Here is a 22,780-nt window from a genome sequence, read left to right as displayed (position 1 = left end):
CTCAGAATTACAATTTGAGGTCTCGAAATCAAGCATCTTGAAAGCACACAACTTCGTGTGACAAGGGTGTTTTTTCTATCATTATCTTGCAACTTTCGACCACTAGTTGAAGTCAAATTTTCACAGGTTTGTTATTTTATGCATATTATTGAGATACACCAAGTGAGAAGACTGTTTTTGTCAATTACCAATAGTATCCAGTGTCTCTAAAGACACACCAGGGGCGGATTGCACCAAGCGGAATATTTATGAGTTTATTGACCCCGCCCACCTCATCCATATTCATGAATGTAAACTAAATCAAATAAACTACTCACAAACACTGGCTTATTAAATTCTATTTTATTCTCAAAAACATTTTATGGCTTATAGTAAAACCTCTCACCTCTATTATAAAATCACTTTTAATATAAATTTATGATACTTATAGGTTATAAACAGTTATTAATATATATATTTACAGAATACAGAAAATGTATACATTTCTTTCTCAAATCAGTAAGCTTGAAGATATTTTTAAGCCATAAACATTCAATGAAGAAAGACTTGACTACTAACAAAAATATTACAAGTTTACAAATGTACACACATAGGGCTCTTTTTCATAAAGCTGCTTAAAGCCAATATACACTTTCGGTACAGAAAAAAAAGAAAAAAGTTCACAGATTTACAAATAATTTACAGGGTTTACAGAAGGTAATGGTGAAAGACTTCTCTTGAAATATTGTTCCATGAAATACTTTACTTTTTGAGAAAACATTAAAACAATATCGATTCTCGATAGCGAGAATTACGGGTTTATTATAAACACACGTCATGACACGCACGGAAAACAGGAGTGGGTTTTCCCGTTATTTTCTCCCGACTCCGATGACCGATTGAGCCTAAATTTTCACAGGTTTGTTATTTTATATATAAGTTGTGATACACGAAGTGTGGGACTTGGACAATACTGTTTACCGAAAGTGTATAATGGCTTTAAGCACAAATAGTAAACTGAGTTCAACAAAAATACCGCTCTAGAAAAAGGTTTCAAGCCAAAATACTGTTTCATATGTTCCGTACTATCTGTGAATGGTATCCTGCTCATTTCTGCAAAGCTAGAAATTGTTAAGCATTATTGTTTGCTTAAGCAGCTTTATCTGCTCATCATTCACCTACAAAAAATGTCGACCCCACTAAAAATAAAACCCAAATAAAACAACACACACATTTTCATTACGTTTGTAATTTTAATAGATGTTAAATTTGCATCGAGGATTAAGAATATTTATTTGGGTTTTACCGATATACATGTACTTGTACACCACTATGTGTCAGCACTGTATACTTACCCAGCCACCCGAGTAATATGCCTGTGATTTTTTCACAGAACTCTGGGAAAGTACTGAGTATATTACTGCTTTACACACATCAGTGTAAATGGGTAAAACCAAAATTAGTATTTATTTTACCATAAAAAAACTGACAAACAACTTTTATTATTTACAAGGCTTAAGAATGCAGCTGTTATATAATACAATCTATGACTGATAACTGATGTTAACATAATGGACACTCAGCTATGGCGATGAATATAAAACTAAATTAATTATGTATTTTCTTTATTGACAGTATTAAAGACAGTGGACACTATTGGTAATTGTCAAAGACCAGTCTTCTCACTTGGTGTATCTCAACATATGCATAAAATAACAAGCCTGTGAAAATTTGAGCTCGATTGGTCGTCGGAGTTGCGAGATAACTATAATGAAAGAAAAAAACACCCTTGTCACACGAGTTGTGTGCTTTCAGATGCTTGATTTAGAGACCTCGAATTCTAAACTTGAGGTCTTGAAATCAAATTCGTGGAAAATTACTTCTTTCTCAAAAACTACGTCACTGCAGAGGCAGCCGTTTCTCACAACGTTTTATACTATCAACCTCTCCCCATTACTCGTAACCAAGACAGGTTTTATGCTGATAATTATTTTGAGTTATTACCAAGAGTGTCCACTGCCTTTAATGAAAAGAGACAAACTACTTTTAATATTTACCTGGCCTTGGAATGCAGTTGCTATGTAATACCTTCAATGAATAATTGTCAATGTAGACATTACTAATAGTAATGGTGATACAATTAAATGTTTGTTTTCTTAATGGTGTTTTCTTAAGGATTTCTTTAGTGGTGGAAAAAAGTTTCCCTGGAAACCATTGAGAGATGGATCAGTTACATGGTAGATCGTATAAATAGACTCAAATCAAAGAAGTGCTCAAAATGAATGGCTTTTGATTGATACCATTTTTACCGGTAAATACCCAATTTTATTGTTCGTTGAAAACCTTTGAAAGGAATGTGCAAGGGAAATTTAAAACATTTAGAAAAGATGAGGAAATTCTTCCAGTGGGGGTTGGGGAATCCTGAGTGCCGGGCAGGTTTTCACCCCGCATAGTAAACTCAAGTAGCAAAAAGGCACAGCCAACAAATAGAGCATAGTCCAGGAAGAGTGTTTTTTTAAACTATTATTTTGCAATTACAATTACCTAAATTTTTCTTTGTTCATCCCCAAATTATTACAATTTTACCCTGTCAGTTTCCCTTGTGCTGGATTACTTTTAAAACAACTTTAAGATAACCTTACTTTCTGTATCATGACTGTTTGTTCAGTTTTTATAGGGTGCGCACAAAATAGGCACTGGACACCTTTATTAAAGGAACGTGTTGCCTTGGATCGGTCGAGTTGGTATTTGGAAAGCGTTCTGTAACCATTTGTTATACAATGTATATGGGTAGAAAGATGTTGTAAAAGTAAAATACGATGATCTACACAAATATGCCTCGAAATTGCGCGGTTTCCTTTTTACCTCGCCCACTAACACGGTCGGCCGTGTTAGTTCATAACGTACATGTAAATGGAAAACCAGGCAATTTGAGTGATACTTGTGTGGACCATTATATTCTACTTTTAAAACATCTTTCTAACCATATGCATTTCTTAACAAACGTTTTCAAACGTTTATTGTAGACCAACTAGACCGGTCCAAGGCAACGTGTTCCATTAATTGTCAAAGACAAGTACTAGGTGTTTCACAACATGCATAAAATAACAAACCTGTGATAATTTGAACTCAATTGGTCATGTAAGTTGCGAGAGAATAATGAAAGAAAAAAACACCCTCGTTGCAAAAATGTGTGCTTTCAGATGCATAATAAAATTGCTTCAGGCCTGAAGTCTTTTCATTATTTGTGTGAAAATCTACCTCTTTCTTTAAAACTAGTTACCTCAGAGGGAGCTGTTTCTAACAATGTTTTATACTATCAACAGCTCTACGTTGCTTATAGGATTTGAGGCATTGCATGGTGGGGTATCAATATATATTGGTTTGCGGTAACACCATGTGTGTATCTACTTGCCAGGTAGAGTTGTTCTTAGGGAACTGTCTTGCTTTATTCTACTGCCGTGGAGTAGAAAATCGGAGGTTCGGGAGACTTCTCAGTTCTGAAAAGAACTGTCCTGCTTTATAACTATTACCAGGGCGGATGGTATAGAAATTTGACTGGACTACTACTTAGCTTATAGGATCGTAATAACTGTACTGCCGCGGAGTCAGTTCGGAATGTTCGGAGTCAGTTCGGAACTACGTTGCTTGTTACCAAGTAACTTTTATACTAACAACTATTTTGAAATTACCAATAGTGTCCAGTGCCTTTAAATCCATTAATATTTTATTCGGCAAGAGAATAATAGAGAGTTGCTTTTGGTTTATCCCGGTATTAGCCATTATGTGCTATGGGTAGAATTTGAAACTATGCACAGTGTAAATTTGATCTAATAATGAGGCATTTCATTTCATTTCAATTATTCTGGTTGTGAAGCAAGGACTCTCAAATGAGTGAACTTAGTCCCTAAACTAGCCAAGAACCCTAGCCAGTGGCATTGGCTTTGGAATGTCATAAATATTTATTCATATATTTATTCATAAATACCTCAGACAGTTTCGCTATTCCTATTGGTGGAGAGCGCGTCACGTGGGTGTGTAATAAACCCTTGTTTATGACCAGTAAAAAGTGTTGAAACGTAGGCGTGACACGCGAGTTTGCACCTATGCTTATAAGACAGTTTCTTCATTCCTATTGGTCGAGAGCAACGGCCGAGAGTGTTGATGTTTTTTGACCGAAAAGGTATTTATGAATGGGAATCAAAGTGTGTTGAATCGGTTTTCAACAAGTGGTTTAAACCAGGCCTCGACTTCGTCTTGGTAAAATTATCAAGAACCAGGCCTCATTGTGATTAAACCACTAGTTGAAAACCTCTTCACCAGACATTGACTCTCTTAGTTAACTTTTTAAATTCCAGGCATGTGCCTTTGGCTTAATGTCCTTGCTATTTTGTTTTATTTTTCCTGTATTTTTCATTGTTCTTTTGTTATGCCAAATAAATAATAATAAAATAAGAAGAGAATATGTGCATCGATTGATGTTTCAGTTTTAGATGTGGGAATAAAACCCCAGAGAAATAATTCCAGGGAAAACCAACGCAATCAGGTAAAAACTGAAAACCCAATCCGCATAGTTCCCACGGTGTGATTCAAACTGAAGTCCTAGAGGTAGAAGGTGAGGATAGATACCACTTCGCCAACCCAAGAAAACTTGAAGGTTCAAGTAGATTTTGAGGAAAATAATGAAATCGGGAGAAATCCAGAGAAATCTTGAGCCTGGCGACTAATTGTTGGATATTCACAATACAACTCCTAAGAGGTCTGAGGGTGTTGTCTGGACACCCAATTCCAGACTCTTTGTACCAGTGCCTTTTATTTAAAAAAAAAACCAGTTTTCTTTTTTTGGTTTAGGCTAGAATTCATTATTGCAATGATATTCTCAAAAATTTGAAAAATATTCTGGACCTGTAACATGTAAATGAATGGCAGTTACAACTGAGGGATCTAGCTTTTAATAAATGCATATGAATTTGAGGCATTGTATAGTGAGGTATCAATGTATATTTGGTTTGAGGTAACACCATGTTTGATAGATTTGGTTCTTTTCTTGTCATGCTATATATTCCACTACCACAAAGTGGACCTTTTTGGATTTCAGAAACTTCTCTACTACCGCAGGGGGATAGATTTTCAGACTTCGGGAGACTTCTCAGTTCTAAAAAGAACTGTCCTGTGCCCAATTTCACAGAGATGTTGAAGCAGAGAATGTTGCTTTACAATTTTCTGCTAAGCAGAAATGAGCAGGATACGAGTCAAAATTGGACACGTGACATGGTAGTAAGGCTTGTAACCTTTTTCTGGTAAGTAGACTTTGTTGTGCTTAGCTACTTTTTCTGCTTAAGCAGCTCTATGAAATTGGGCCCACCTTATTAACTACTACCTGGGTGGAAGGTAGAAAATCAGCCGGAACTACTACTTTCGCTTAGTAGATCGAGGGGCCCTAGTAGATATAGAATAGGTAAGATATAATTTGAATAGCGTCTTGTCGATTGCTAGACTTATCTTAAGATATGAACGTCGATCATGTTGGTGTCTTCCTCAAAGTCTAGGAGTTCTGGAGTGTCCGATGGTTTGATCGTCTCGCCATCAAAGGAGAACCTGAGCTTAGCGACGGGGTGTCCGCAGAACGTACTGTACTCCGCCATTATTCTCTCCAAGGGATCAGTCTGCAAATTATGAAGAGGAAAATAACTTGGTGAGAGTGTTTTAAGACAAAAACGTCTTACACTGGGATCCAGATCTTAGGCCGGTCCATTGAAATGACGACATTTCCACCTTTTGATCACCCATGGAGTTGTAGAAGGGGCTGGTTTCACCACAAGGTGTAAAATCAAAGTTGAGAAGGGAGCGAGAAAGTAACTAATTGCTTTTTCTGTGTGCTTTCTGCCACCCCCCCCCACCCCTCTCTCTCTCTCTATCTCTCTGTTCACGTATTTCCACTTGATTGCTTCTGTTACATTTGTCTACCTGGGATCAATTTCATAGAGCTGCTTAAGCAAACAAATTGGTTAAGCACGAAAATAGCTCGCTTGTTTTAAACATGTTACTGGCCCAAATCTCATGCCATATACATGTACATTGCTTGTGACTGGTATTTAGCTGTTGTTTACTTAGCATAACAATTAAGTGGAGTCTTGGCCGGTAATCTGATTTTACAAAGCAAAGATTGTTTTGCTTAAAGCCATTGGACCCTTTCGGTACAGAAGAAAAAATAAAAGTTCACAGATTTACAAATAACTTACAGGGATTACAGAAGGCAATGGTGAAAGACTTCTCTTGAAATATTATTCCATGAAATGCTTTACTTTTTGCGGAAACAGCAAAACAATATAAATTCTCGTTAACGAGAATTACGGATTTATTTTAAACACATGTCATGATACGGTGAAACGCGCGGAAACAAGGGTGGGTTCGTTGTTTTCTTCCGACTCCGATGATCGATTGAGCCTAAATTTTCACAGGTTTGTTATTCGATATCGAAGTTGTGGTACACAAAGTGTGGGCCTTGGACAACACTGTTTACCGAAAGGGTCCAATGGCTTAAGCAGCTCTATGAAATTGGGCCCTGCTGATGTGTGTCATCTTGTCATTTAGCCTTCAAAAAAAAAAACTCTGCTAGAGTAAAAACTTCAGGCCATGAACTATTTTCTAAATTTGAATTCCTGAGACTGAGGAGTTCATCTTACCCTTGAAGTTATCGTAGTCATGCTTGAGTTTTTCTCCATGCCTTGCAGAGTGACTTCAACAGTGTCTTGGGATCCTGGGAGACTCGGAGGATCAACTATCAGACAATCTAAATAAATTCAACAAATAAAATGGTAATTGTCATCTAAATAAATGATTTGTTCATTGTGTTTTCATTGGTTTTTACACATACACCGATGTGTACTGTAACCACTGTACACTCAGTACTTTCCCCGAGTCCTGTGAACAAAATATCACAGGCATATAACTCGGGTGGGATTCAAACTCACGATCCGTGCAATTCTAGAGCAGTGTCTTACCACCTAGACTACCAAGATAGCTAGACGACATTCCTTAATATACTACATTCGTTGTAAAATCAACGGTTAGATGGGTTAGATTCAAATCCACCACTTTGAGATTGCCAGTCATGCAGTCTAACCATTTGACCACAATTCCTTAAACACAATTCTTACCAATGATATCTGCAATGTGTAGATTAATAGACTGTGGTGTGTCGAACTCAGTGATTTCCTTGTCGTGTCCAACCCTAGTCAGCTTGACGCAGTCCCTACTGGCTCCCTCCATCTCTGCAATCTCTGTTATTATTGTGCTAAAGCTTTCAGTCTGTGAAGGTAAAATAACACGCACAAAATAACAAAATATGATTTCCAAAATGCAGGGTTTGGGATTCAATTCCATTCCGAGCAGCCTGTTGAACTTTGACCCACATTTTAAGTTTTTTTCGTTATGAGAGATCGCCTAATATCACATGGCTGGACGGCCACTTCAAAGTGAGGGTTTCACTAAACCAATTTGGGATATGTACCCAAATCAAATACCAATAGGTTCTTCAAAATGGCGGACTGTGTTACACCCGGGTTCAGACAGGCGCTCCAGAGTCGCGCCGAACCAAATAGATTAGGAGCGACTCTAGGTCGACCAAAATAAATTTTGGTTTCAGACAGGCGAACTTAACATAACATTGACATTAGGCTCGGCTCATGACAAGATCGACGTCTGAAGCAAAGGCGCTCCAGAGTCGTTCCGAAAACTGCAACAGTCGATTTTTCCACTTCTAGCACGCCCAGTCGCTCCTAACTGTTTCAGACGTCAAAGTTTTCATGCGCTTTATTCAATAATTTGGTTCGGCACGACTCTGGAACGCCTGTCTGAAACGGGTGTTAGTTCACAACGTAAAAGGAAAATCACACAATTTCGAGGCATATTTGTGTGGATCATTAAATTCTACCTTTAAAACATCTTTCTTAGCATATTTATTTCAAACTGGCATCGGAAGGTTAGCATGCCTTTTCGTTTGCTAACGGTTAGCAACGGAAACTTGTGCAGCAAGTACAAATTCGGCCATTAAGCAGTTCTTATTGCTTAAATCTTTTAAATTTGTACAAATGTGCTTAGTCCACATTGCTAAAGATTAATCTACAAAATCCAACAGAGCTGGTAGGATACTTAGATGAGTTGATGAGTATCCTTACCATGGCAAGCTGATATCGATGAAGTCCAAATTTCGATCGCACTTTGACCGTGATGGAGTTCCTGGTACGTGGGGGTTGAGGCGCATCGATGTCGATCACTGACAATGATCCTCCGGGCGTCCTGGCAGGCGGAGAAAATGCATCATCTGAGGAGAACTCGTTCTGGACGCATCTTACATTAGTTAGGGTCACGTTGATTTTCCTGATACAGCGGGGAAACAAAATAGTTACGTCAGTGAGCAAAGAAAAATTCCGCATGGACAAATTTGTGCATCTTTGATTTATTATTCTTCTGAGACATACTGTAGTATTAAACAAAAAATTATTTAATGTTGTTTCTCTTCACAAAGCCAGATGCCCACTTCAATGTGAGGGATACACATAACTTATTTGGGCAATCAGTCATAATCAACTGTCACCAAGGGGACAGTGCCAGCTACTCCTGAGGCTGACACAGGGTTACCCCCTTCACAGTCCGTAAGGATGTACATGTAAGCATGGGTATCATCAACTAGAAGCCTGTCTAGTAGAGTAAAATGCTTCCCAACTTTTTACGAAACAACAATGCTCAAGGGTACATGTGTCATTACCGGGTATCGAACCTACGCTCTGCTGCTGACAAAAAAAAGAGCTTGGGTCTGGTGAAATAGACCACTCGGCCACAACACTTTATCATTGTGTGTCATTACTGAATGCTTCCCTTTGTCTGTAAAGCTCACTTTTTAATTTATTCTGATTTTGAGTCAAATAAAGTAACAAGAATGAGAGCTGAGCCTGTGATTTTTGGATTAAGCTGATATCATTTCCATTTAACATGGTTGCTTCAAAGCGAAATGTTTCTATAAAATGCTTTTATACTATCATAAGCTTTTAAAGCCAGTGGACACTATTGGTAATTGTCAAAGACCAGTCTTCTCACTTGCTGTATCTCAACATAAGCATAAAATAACAAACCTGTGAAAATTTGAGCTCGATTGGTCGTCGGAGTTGCGAGATAACTATGAAAGAAAATAACACCCTTGTCACACGAAGTTGTGTGCTTTCAGACGCTTGATTTTGAGACCTCAAATTCTAAACTTGGTCTCGAAATCAAATTCGTGGAAAATTACTTCTCTCTCGAAACTACTCCACTTCAGAGGGAGCCGTTTCTCACAATGTTTTATACTACCAACCTCTCCCCATTACTCGTTACCAAGTAAGGTTTTATGCTAAAAATTATTTTGAGTAATTACCAATAGTGTCCACTGCCTTTAATTTTAAGAGTGAAAACTAAATGTATACCTTCCCTTTAAGCCATAGTCCCACATACTTTTTGAGTGACAATGTCGTCAAGGATTCTACGATATCCGATGTTGATATTTACCTGAGTAGATGAGAGGTTACTCTGTCGTGTGCTAATGGCCTGTGCATAGGGCCATCTAGATCAGGAGGTGGTGGTGGGGAACACGGTGAATCAAGAGATACAGTAGAGGATGACTTCTCAGGAGGGGTCCTTGACAAATAAAATAACATTTGGAAAAATAGAAACGTAATTTTAACACAAAATTATAAGATTTAAAATTCTTTACACAAGTTTACCCCTAAACTTTTACATAATTTACTTTATATTTTAACATTTCTTGTAAAACTGAATTGCAATTTTGGGTAAAAATTGCCAAAAATTTGACAGTGTTTTTAAAGTGGTAAACTGTCGTCAAAAGATGTGTAGATCAAGAGGGGTAAACAATAAGAAAATCAGTGAAAATGACTAGAGCATAATTATTTTAAGTAATTACCAATAGTGTCCACTTCTTTTAAGGAAGCAAGAAATTCTGTGCTTCTGGCAAGCGCTTTTTCACGGGTTAGCAGCGAATTATGGCTTCTGCGCATGCATACTCCACGTTACTAGGCATTATACGCTTAAAAGGCTAGCTTATTCGGCAGTGTCCTTTTGCCCTGTCCTGATTTGAGGTGTGCGATTGCACCCATGTGCTAGGGTGTGCCCAAAAGCTTCAAATAATCACACGCTCGATCCCTCTATAATGCACAAATTGGAATACATTTCCATCATAACCAAACTTCATAGTTTGTATAATAAAATAACCTCATAAAATTAAAATCAAGCATTACCAAGGAAATGAACAATAAACAGCCCATTTCTGTGAGCTCTGAACCTGGCTAGGTTTTTATTTTATTTTAGTCCCAGTCTGTTCCACAATATTGGCGCTCCGCAAAAACTCACACGCCTAGAAAAAAACATTTATTTTTTTCACACGCCTGCGATATTCTAATCAGAAGGATTGTCACACTAGTGCAGACCAAAACAAGTAGTTTGGGACTGAAATAATTCTGGTTAAAATCGAGTAAACTGTGACTGTAAGCATTGTGTTGCCATGGTTTCAAGAAGCATCAATATTTTGTACCATTCTCCATTGCGATGGAAATCATCGTCATCAGAGTCAAAGTATACGCCTCTGCTTGGCTTTTTATTCCTCCTGGTCGGCCGTTTCTTCTTTTTGTTTTGCTGTGTATTATAAGTACAGTCTTCTTCATCTGCAAAAAGAAGATCAAACAAACACACAATTTTTTTTTCAATGTAAAATGTCTGGAACTAGAATCTAAATTTAAGGAGGTATATCAAATGAAATTTTTTTTACGCCTGGACAGTTACACTTTTTTTTTGGGGGGGGGTGTACTTTGGGGGATTATTTAGTGGGGTGATTGTTCGAAGTAAAAATGCTGTGATGAAGGTGCAATGTTTTTGATCACATGCATGGTTGTGCACAATTATAGACATACTCGTTAACGCACAGGCCTAGTCGTGACCAGGATTAGAACCCACACTCTCATGACTTAACAACCAGAACTTGGGTTCAATGCTCTAAACCACTCAACCATTACACTCGGCCACTCTACCTCAGGAGGCGAAAAATACAAATCGTTAGCTTTGTACAAAATAGATTCTCACCAGAATCCTGAAGATCATCCAATGAAGGCCGAACGATACTGTTAGCAGCTGACGAGTATATACTGCATGGTTTAATCTCGGCCATCGGGAGCGTTATGTGCCGCTTTTGTGTCGCCGCCCTCTTCATCTTAGGTTGTGTATCCTCTTCCTGATGACGTTAATGACAAAAGATTGAGGTTAAAACCACATAGAGTGAAAACAACAACATTTAAAATAAAAAAAAATTAGTACATTGCATTGCAAAAACAGGTCACGGTTCTGTTATTTCAGTACAAACAGTGGTTAATGTAGAACCAGTAACTGGGGCGCTGTACTCCTTTATTCGAAATTTTGACATTCTCTTCGAAAATGTCAAAAAAAGGAGTACAGCGCCCCAGTTACTGGGTCTAAGGTTAATGGGTGTTACCAACATTTTTAACCTGGTAAGCTTGTCGAGAACAACATTTTTTTTAGTCCTTGCATATTATAGCTATAGTTGCGATAATGTAACCCTCTTCCTGGTGGTCGTCGGGAGGAACTAAATTTTAGTGGAAATGTTTTCCATCTGGAGCTTAGCAATATGACACAAAAGTTTATTGTTTAAAATGTATTAAAGCCGTTATACACTTTCGGAACAGAAAAAAAATTAAAAGTTCACAGATTTACAAATAATTTACAGGGTTTACAGAAGGTAATGGTGAAAGACTTCTCTTGAAATATTATTCAATGAAATGCTTTACTTTTCGAGAAAACATTAAAACAGTTATCAATTCTCGTTGTTGAGAATTACAGATTTATTTTAAACCCATGTCATGACACGGCGAAACGTGCGGAAACAAGGGTGGGTTTTCCCCGTTATTTTCTCCCGACTCCGATGACCGATTGAACCTAAATTTTCACTGGTTTGTTAATTTTTATATCAGTTGTGATACATGAAGTGTGGGCCTTTGGACAATACTATTTACCGAAAGTGTCTAATGGCTTTAACTTTTCTGTTTACAAAAAGTTTATCTTATTGGATTTCTTTCTGCTTTTGAAGACTTTTCAGTAATATTCAGCAATAAAAATCATTTAAGTTTGTCTTTTTAAAACTTAAGAAAACACATCTAATCTAATCAACATAGTTCTAATGTAAAATGACAAAATCAAGGCCCGCAATTTGGCAATCTAGCTTATTGTTTTGATCCTGAATGGCAGTGGTCATTGATTGCCTGTGCAGGATAACAACAACAAAACAATAAGGTTTATTGCGAATAGCAAAATATCAAGAGAGGGCGCTGCTGAACCCACACAAAGATTTTTTTTTATAGGTGATGCGTGCGCGAGTTGTGCATGACAACATCACGGCATGTAGCAAACTGCCCCATCTGCCTACCCACAACGCATTGCAGTTCCAATCTCGATAAACCTTATCAATCAATCAAACATTTATTTCCATACAATTCAAACATATACAATACAATTTATTACAAATATAAACAGGACGTTGGTAAAACGCGGAACGATTGCGGAACGACGGAATGGCGGAACGCTTTTATATACGATGTAACAGATTGTATTGCACGTATGTACATACGTACATACATACGTACGTGTATCCATGAAGCATGGAGGTAGAAATATGGAGGTAGCTAGATGGCAAGACGACTGTAGAATTTGCTGCATATATTCCAGTGTATAGAAAGTCTTTGGAATGATACTTTGTACTTACCAGTGCGTTCTTTCATTGGACAACTTGGCATTTCAAGATTATTTTTTAGAAAGGTTCTTCGTGCATGATGACATTATGCATTAACATGGAGCACTGCTGAAGTCCATGGCTGAACTACAACGAGTGTACAACTGTGTGTAATTTGTATGCATGACCCACACGCGCATACTGTGTATGTACATAGGCTTCATCCCCCTATTATGGCTGATGATGGTGCATTGCGCGAACGAAATATAAAGGGGGGGGGGGCATGATAAATGAGCAAAAACACCATCAAGGACGGGGTGCTCCACCAATTCCAATATACCAAAATATTCTTTAAGGACTCCTCTTTCATACTAGCTATCCAAAATAGTGGAGCACCCCGTCAATGAGGTCGAAAAAATTAGTTCTTTTGGCGGACATTTTTAATGCCACCATTAACACGTACAGTGCATAGCGCGAACTGAAACAAAATAAGGGGGGTACATCGACGGGCAAAAACACCATCAAGGACGGGGTGCTCCACCAATTCCAATATACCAAAATAATTTTTAAGGACTCCTCTTTCATACTAGCTATCCAAAATAGTGGAGCACCCCGTCAATGAGGTCGAAAAAATTAGTTCTTTTGGCGGAACGTTTTAATGCCACCATTAACACGTACAGTGCATAGCGCGAACTGAAACAAAATAAGGGGGGTACATCGACGGGCAAAAACACCATCAAGGACGGGGTGCTCCACCAATTCCAATATACCAAAATATTCTTTGAGGACTCCTCTTTCATACTAGCTAACCAAAATATTGGAGCACCCCGTCAATGAGGTCGAACAAATTAGTTCTTTTGGCGGAACGTTTTTAATACACCATTAACACGTACAGTGCATAGCGCGAACTGAAACAAAATAAGGGGGGTACATCGACGGACAAAAACACCATCAAGGACGGGGTGCTCCACCAATTCCAATATACCAAAATATTCTTTAAGGACTCCTCTTTCATACTAGCTATCCAAAATAGTGGAGCACCCCGTCAATGAGGTCGAAAAAATTAGTTCTTTTGGCGGACATTTTTAATGCCACCATTAACACGTACAGTGCATAGCGCGAACTGAAACAAAATAAGGGGGGTACATCGACGGGCAAAAACACCATCAAGGACGGGGTGCTCCACCAATTCCAATATACCAAAATAATTTTTAAGGACTCCTCTTTCATACTAGCTATCCAAAATAGTGGAGCACCCCGTCAATGAGGTCGAAAAAATTAGTTCTTTTGGCGGAACGTTTTAATGCCACCATTAACACGTACAGTGCATAGCGCGAACTGAAACAAAATAAGGGGGGTACATCGACGGGCAAAAACACCATCAAGGACGGGGTGCTCCACCAATTCCAATATACCAAAATATTCTTTGAGGACTCCTCTTTCATACTAGCTAACCAAAATAGTGGAGCACCCCGTCAATGAGGTCGAAAAAATTAGTTCTTTTGGCGGAACGTTTTTAATACACCATTAACACGTACAGTGCATAGCGCGAACTGAAACAAAATAAGGGGGGTACATGGATGAGCAAAAACACCATCAAGGACGGGGTGCTCCACCAATTCCAATATACCAAAATATTCTTTGAGGACTCCTCTTTCATACTAGCTATCCAAAATAGTGGAGCACCCCGTCAATGAGGTCGAAAAAATTAGTTCTTTTGGCGGAACGTTTTTAATACACCATTAACACGTACAGTGCATAGCGCGAACTGAAACAAAATAAGGGGGGTACATGGATGAGCAAAAACACCATCAAGGACGGGGTGCTCCACCAATTCCAATATACCAAAATATTCTTTGAGGACTCCTCTTTCATACTAGCTAACCAAAATAGTGGAGCACCCCGTCAATGAGGTCGAAAAATTGAGTTCTTTTGGCGGAACGTTTTAATGCCACCATTAACACGTACAGTGCATAGCGCGAACTGAAACAAAATAAGGGGGGTACATCGACGGGCAAAAACACCATCAAGGACGGGGTGCTCCACCAATTCCAATATACCAAAATATTCTTTGAGGACTCCTCTTTTATACTAGCTAACCAAAATATTGGAGCACCCCGTCAATGAGGTCGAGAAAAATGAGTTCTTTTGGCGGAACGTTTTTAAGCCACAATTAACACGTACAGTGCATAGCGCGAACTGAAACAAAATAAGGGGGGTACATGGATGAGCAAAAACACCATCAAGGACGGGGTGCTCCACCAATTCCAATATACCAAAATATTCTTTGAGGACTCCTTTCTCATACTAGCTATCTAAAATAGTGGAGCACCCCGTCAATGAGGTTGAAAAAATAAGTTTTTTTGGTGGAACGTTTTTCAGCCACCATTATTAGCACGGAATGCATTGCGCGAAATTAAACAAAATAAGGGGGTATGGATGAGCAAAAAAAAAAAAAACACTTGTAAAAACACTATCGTGGCCGTTGCTCCACTACGAACTTTTTGTTCCAGTGGTTAATTGCCGTTGACCAGGTGTCATTTTGCAGAGTTGTAATTACTGTTGAAGTAGCTAGAACGAATTTTACTATTGCCTTTATTGATTTTGCTAAATTGAATGTACTGTACAACTTCAGTTTATTGAAATTTAAAGGGTGGACACTATTAGTAATTACTCAAAATAATTATCAGCATGAAACCTCACTTGGTAACGAGTAATGGGGAGAGGTTGATAGTTTCAAACATTGGGAGAAACGGCTCCCTCTGAAGTGAAGTAGTTTTCGAGAAAGAAGTAATTTTCCACGAATTTGATTTCGGGACCTCAAGTTTAGAATTTTTAAAATCTCCCGAAATCAAGTTAGCATCTGAAAGGACACAACTTCGTGTGACAAGGGTGTTTTTTCTCTTTCATAGTATCTCGCAATTCCGACGATCAATCGAGCTCAAATTTTCACAGGTTTATTATTTTATGGATATGCTGAGATACACCAAGTGAGAAGACTGGTCTTTGACAATAACCAATAGTGTCCAGTGTCTTTATAAGTGGTTTAAAGTGTACTGTATGATTTTATTCTTTGAAGGAGAAAGTCAGAACAAACCTGATTTGTGACTTTGCTCTTCTTGTGAGTTGTTGCACTTGTTCTTTCACAGTAACCCATTGACGTGTATCTTTGATAACCTTGTACCTAAATTCATTCCAACTGTTGTGATATTGAAATATTATAATAATAGTAACCATCACTGAGAGAAGCGTTTCAAAATTAATTGCTGTCCATTGCGTTTTATTTTATAGCAAACTTGTTTACAACAACCTAGGTAAAAACCTGCGACAGACATGTACTCATTTACACAAGTATGTTAATCCTATCTTGAGACACGATTGTTATTGCTGTCATGCTATAGTGGTATACAACAAAAGCCAATGATTGCGTCAGTGCACGCCATGTTGAATCTCGCAAAAATTGTTTCAAGCAATAATACAAGTTGTTTGTCGTGTCCAACCATGACTATGCATTTTGTTCGAGAGACAACGTTTTAACATTTCCAAACTCGTGCATACACATGAGTGTTCAACTCAAACACTTCTGACTGAAATTATGCTTACTAGGCTGCTAGTTCTGAGGCTCAACCTTTTTAGTCTTGGCTGTTTTGTTGATATCAACACTGCCATACGTTTAGGAATAGTACGTCGTATTAATAGGCACAGGATCAATAGTCACATACTTTGCGCTGTTACTCTATCTTGTTTCCTCACTCCATCATCAACCTCCCCTCTGATCAAGTTCGGGAACTCGTCCTCTTTTTTTTTTGTCCACGTCTGCTGGCTCAATGTCAAAACTGATTTCTCGTTTTAGCTTGATGCCATAAAAAAACAGCAGATTCTGGAACAAACGATTACACTATCTTTGTCACATCATTCGCAACAGCATCAACACCACTGTCATATCGAGGTTCAAGGTCACTGTCCCCAATTGAACCTAAAGATACATCTAACCCAGAAGGAAGTATGATGTCACCCGCGACTGAGTTCAAACTCTATCGTAGAGCAGTGTGGACTTGGTTCTCTCACGAGAAGTCTTCTGGCTGAAACTGCTACTGGGTTATAGTCAATAGATTGGCACGTTGCTCCTAGACGTATCGATGAAGACGCACGTTGATGTGATCCTTGTTGACTTTTACAACGAGCCTCCTCTGCTGTAACTCGAATGCTTGCCATCTGTATCATTAGACTTTGAAGTAGGATGCAATATAAGGCACAGGATCAATATACTTGGCGCTATTACTCTATCTTGTTTCCTCACTCCATCATCAACCTCCCCTCAAGTTAGACTTGTTCGGGAACTCGTCCTCTTCTTTATCTCCGTCTGCTGGCTCAATGTCAAAAGTGACTTCTCGTTATAGCTTAATGCCATCATGAAACATTTGAGCAGATTCTGGAGGTTTCTTTGACACAGGGATCACTATAATTCACACAGAATAGTGACGTTGGTGCCTCGGTATTAAGTACAAGCTTTAGAGCACACTCTGCGTGGGAACGTGGTGATCGGGGCCTGGATTCGTTTCAATATTGCCAGCCAGAAAAATGATGCTGAACCATGGTGCAGCCTTTAGAACCAAACCACAAAAAATTGATGATCTGGTAGTTGGAGGTGAACGTAAACATGGAAAGAATGTAGATGTACTGATTGAACGCCACTGTTGATTGTAACATAACATGCACGTCGTGGGATGACGTAAGGAACGTGGACCCCTAGCGGTGCTCTCCGCGCGCGAACTGCTGGTTGCGCAACTACTGCGCTGCCCTACTCCAGGCAGCTCGTCGTAGTGTAGTCGCGCAACCAGCAGTTCGCTGCAACTCGACTATCTCACCGCGTGGGATAATAAACGACTTGTCCACAAGTCAGAGATGCCAAGTCCAGTGGCCAGCTATGCGTGAGATTTTTCAAAGCTCAACCCCCACCCCCTCCCCCGGAAAAAAAAATTAAAATAAATTGCCAGTTTTAGAAGGCCTTTCGAAATCGCCGCCCAACTTCTTTTTTTTTTTTTTTATAAAATCAACAAAAAATCAGACATTTAATTGTGGACAGATGAGTGTTTCAAAATGCATCAAAAACCTCTTCAGAATAACTAAAACTCAAATGAGGTACACAGGAGATGTTGATAGTTAATGTGGAGGTACGATTGTGTCACATTATTTCCTTCCAAACTAAAACAAATCTACTAAAAATGATGTCCAAAATCCTCTGCTCACTTCTTCTGCCTGTTGTGTCTTCGCTAGTAGCATTTAACGAATTTGCTAAACGAATCGGGAAAAACTTGTGCGCAATAAGCGTTTTGTAAGTTGTCCTTTTTTCAAAAATATTTTTTCAAAGGTGTTTTGACTTGAGTGTTCATTAGACATTGATTGAGGATTAAGTTTCATGATTTTTGAAGTGGTAAAATTGAGGCAAATCTGGTGACTAGCTGTCGAAATAATACGTGTTGAACAAGATTGTCATTAATTGCCGATCAAAATAATATCGTAACCCTCCGGCCTGGCGGCCGTCGGGAGGAGGGTACGTTATCGCAACTAGTACGATACAGTGCAGACATGGTTTCCCTGGAGATGACCCCGGACCCTGACAAGTTGCGTCATGCTCTATTTTTAACCGTGGGTGATACCTGACCTAAGATTTTTAACAAGAGACGTCAAGGAATCTTTGGTCAGGGGGCCAGACTAAGCTGTCATGGCGTCGCCCATGTCGTGTGGTATCGAGCGTATGCGACAGTATTGTGAAGAATCACGTAATAAGTATTTGAGGAGTGGGAATTACAAAGAAGGTTCTTCTGAAAGCCAAAAAAGGGTTTTAGGGTTGCCCCTCGAAAAAGCACTCGTACGATAACAAAACAGGTCTCGAAGATTTATTCGTGGCGGTAGGGGGGATGGGGGAAGTCAGCGCAGCATGCATGCAGAGCATGCACCGGAGACTCACGCCCACAACAACAGCATGCTACGTCATCCCGGAGAGCTGGGCACGCCGCCAGAGATCTGACACTGTGATTACTGCGTGCCAAAATCCCCGGTGACGTCACCCGGAGCTCTGAGACCGCCAGAGCACTGAGGCCGCCACACCGCCAAATGAATAAATAAATTAAATAAAATGAAAAATAAAATAAATAATAAAATAAAAGTTATGGACCAGTTACTCAGGATTTTACATTATAAATATCATGTTTAACCAAAATAACGACACGTTAAGGAACGTGCAATTGCATTAATGCTGATATTGCTCACGAATAAGCCCAGGCACGTAGATTTTCATTATTTGTTTGTTTTACATACCGACAAATCGGGCACAAAAAGTGACGAATAAGCGCGTATAAACGAGAACAGTTTTTATTACATATTGACGAATAGGTTGGTTTATTTGATATCGTTTCATTTTGAATCAACGAAACAAATACCTTTTAAACATTCTTAGAAACATACCATCAATTTTGAAAGTGATAATGTAGGCCTATGATAGAAAGATATGAAAGCAATGGATGAATACACGCCAAAACTTCAAGGTGGATTTACCCAGAATGCACTTTTCCCGATCCGTCACTATGAGACAAATGCGACGACTTGTTCTGGACTGTTGCGTCAACATATGTTTGTTTGTGTCTGGAACCGTTAAATTGATAAGCCTACTTTTTATGATTTGAAATACCTCGACCCAGCGATAGTAATGATTGTATAACATAAAAAATTATCAACACAAAAACTGATGAAAAAAAAACTTACCTGTCATTAGTTATTGCATCGAAACTGTCTTTGACACCAAAATAATTTCTCTTCATTGAGAAGTATGCCCTCCTGCGATTTTGTAGGTTGTTCTTAAGATCAAGAGATTCTACTAATTTGCCCCATAATGACTTAGAATCCCGATATCCTGCGCTGGCACCTTCACCGAAAATAAATAAATATTTACTCACAAAAACCTTTGGATCTACATAAAGTGGGTTAACTGCCACCCGGCGTCAGCAATACAGAGCTAACTCAACGCAAGAGTGTTGAACGACTAAACACTGCGGTCTCAACGAAAGCTAGCTACGCCAATGTTGCTCGCCAATGGTGTATCTTTTAATAATTATAGATTGAAAGGCCCGAAAAGAATTATATACAATGTTATACTTTTATTTTAATAGAAAAAACGCCTACTGGATGCGGGAGACGCACATGTTTCTCGCTGGTGTAAGCATTCCTTTGTTGCAACAACGGCTATACTATAGCACTGCGGATAAAGAGTTTGATTTATAGATCGAACTCAGGGAGTGATTTTTACCCAACTAACGGGTTCAAAAAAAACTTCTTTCGACCCCATTGACGGGTTGCTCCACTATTTTGGATAGCTAGTATGAAAGAGGAGTCCTTAAAGAATATTTTGGTAGATTGGAATTGGTGGAGCACCCCGTCCTTGATGGTGTTTTTGCCCGTCGATGTACCCCCCTTATTTTTAGTTCGCGCTATGCACTGTACGTGTTAATGGTGGCATTAAAACGTTCCGCCAAAAGAACTAATTTTTTCGACCTCATTGACGGGGTCCTCCACTATTTTGGATAGCTAGTATGAAAGAGGAGTCCTTAAAGAATATTTTGGTATATTGGAATTGGTGGAGCACCCCGTCCTTGATGGTGTTTTTGTCCGTCGATGTACCCCCCTTATTTTGTTTCAGTTCGCGCTATGCACTGTACGTGTTAATGGTGGCATTAAAACGTTCCGCCAAAAGAACTAATTTTTTCGACCTCATTGACGGGGTGCTCCACTATTTTGGTTAGCTAGTATGAAAGAGGAGTCCTCAAAGAATATTTTGGTGTATTGGAATTGGTGGAGCACCCCGTCCTTGATGGTGTTTTTGCCCGTCGATGTACCCCCCTTATTTTTAGTTCGCGCTATGCACTGTACGTGTTAATGGTGGCATTAAAACGTTCCGCCAAAAGAACTAATTTTTTCGACCTCATTGACGGGGTGCTCCACTATTTTGGTTAGCTAGTATGAAAGAGGAGTCCTCAAAGAATATTTTGGTATATTGGAATTGGTGGAGCACCCCGTCCTTGATGGTGTTTTTGCCCGTCGATGTACCCCCCTTATTTTGTTTCAGTTCGCGCTATGCACTGTACGTGTTAATGGTGGCATTAAAACGTTCCGCCAAAAGAACTCAATTTTTCGACCTCATTGACGGGGTGCTCCACTATTTTGGTTAGCTAGTATGAAAGAGGAGTCCTCAAAGAATATTTTGGTATATTGGAATTGGTGGAGCACCCCGTCCTTGATGGTGTTTTTGCTCATCCATGTACCCCCCTTATTTTGTTTCAGTTCGCGCTATGCACTGTACGTGTTAATGGTGTATTAAAAACGTTCCGCCAAAAGAACTAATTTTTTCGACCTCATTGACGGGGTGCTCCACTATTTTGGATAGCTAGTATGAAAGAGGAGTCCTCAAAGAATATTTTGGTATATTGGAATTGGTGGAGCACCCCGTCCTTGATGGTGTTTTTGCCCGTCGATGTACCCCCCTTATTTTGTTTCAGTTCGCGCTATGCACTGTACGTGTTAATGGTGGCATTAAAACGTTCCGCCAAAAGAACTCAATTTTTCGACCTCATTGACGGGGTGCTCCACTATTTTGGATAGCTAGTATGAAAGAGGAGTCCTTAAAGAATATTTTGGTATATTGGAATTGGTGGAGCACCCCGTCCTTGATGGTGTTTTTGTCCGTCGATGTACCCCCTTATTTTGTTTCAGTTCGCGCAATGCACTGTACGTGTTAATGGTGGCTTAAAAACGTTCCGCCAAAAGAACTAATTTTTTCGACCTCATTGACGGGGTGCTCCACTATTTTGGATAGCTAGTATGAACATGGAGGTAGGATTAGATATGAAAGAGGAGTCCTTAAAGAATATTTTGGTATATTGCAATTGGTGGAGCACCCCGTCCTTGATGGTGTTTTTGCTCATTTATCATGCCCCCCCCCCCCTTTATATTTCGTTCGCGCAATGCACCATCATCAGCCATAATAGGGGGATGAAGCCTATGTACATACACAGTATGCGCGTGTGGGTCATGCATACAAATTACACACAGTTGTACACTCGTTGTAGTTCAGCCATGGACTTCAGCAGTGCTCCATGTTAATGCATAATGTCATCATGCACGAAGAACCTTTCTAAAAAATAATCTTGAAATGCCAAGTTGTCCAATGAAAGAACGCACTGGTAAGTACAAAGTATCATTCCAAAGACTTTCTATACACTGGAATATATGCAGCAAATTCTACAGTCGTCTTGCCATCTAGCTACCTCCATATTTCTACCTCCATGCTTCATGGATACACGTACGTATGTATGTACATACGTACATACGTGCAATACAATCTGTTATATCGTATATAAAAGCGTTCCGCCATTCCGTCGTTCCGCAATCGTTCCGCGTTTTACCAACGTCCATATAAACAATATGATTTTATCCCAAAACTGAAGATGTACGGAGGCATGACCCATTCAAGCAAAAGCTTGCAGGCTGGGATGCCTTGTACAAAACAATGAAACAACAAAACAAAAACATTGTGACTGCATGAAATTGAAAGTGTCAACTCAATGGGCCATGGCCATGGGGGAATGACAAAAAATTACAACTTTTTATTTACAAGTTCAAGGCCATTATTAAATGTGCTGTTTATTATAAATTAAACAGATTTTAGGACTTCAACAAAGTTCAGGATGTATACTAAACAAACTAGCAATAATCATTTACAGAAAAAGTAGTGACACTTTGAAGAATCTCACCTTTTTTGTCTCCACTTTTACCTCGTTCTTGTCTGACAGTGACATGTTGTTGTTCCTGTTCAAATCATGCGCCATGTTTACTGTTGAACTAGTAGTCTGAACCCCCGTCGTGTTTCTCTGACAGACAATGCGTACTCATTACCCAAGCTCAGAATGTTGACACGGGGTACCATGCCTCCTATTAAACGTGCACTATCTGCAGCAGATTATG

At 39.2% G+C, this 22,780-nt stretch overlaps 1 protein-coding gene across 1 annotated transcript; it reads right to left on the bottom strand.

The window, feature by feature from the left end:
* Positions 1–654: 654 nt before the first annotated feature.
* On the bottom strand, positions 655–22,725 carry LOC139937965 (NFATC2-interacting protein-like). The gene is made up of 8 exons (XM_071933277.1): positions 22,570–22,725; positions 11,107–11,254; positions 10,562–10,691; positions 9,523–9,651; positions 8,160–8,361; positions 7,140–7,290; positions 6,666–6,772; positions 655–5,645 (listed from the first exon to the last, which is right to left on the bottom strand). Exons 1-8 carry the CDS (start codon positions 22,642–22,644, stop codon positions 5,478–5,480), a joined length of 1,110 nt encoding a protein of 369 aa, XP_071789378.1. The 5' UTR covers positions 22,645–22,725; the 3' UTR covers positions 655–5,477.
* Between the last annotated feature and the right edge of the window lie 55 nt (positions 22,726–22,780).

The sequence above is a fragment of the Asterias amurensis genome, chromosome 6 (genome assembly GCF_032118995.1).
Source record: "Asterias amurensis chromosome 6, ASM3211899v1".
NCBI classification, from domain to species: domain Eukaryota; kingdom Metazoa; phylum Echinodermata; class Asteroidea; order Forcipulatida; family Asteriidae; genus Asterias; species Asterias amurensis.
The sequence above is the reverse complement of the archived record's forward strand: the minus strand, read 5'-3'. Positions and strand labels throughout refer to the sequence as shown.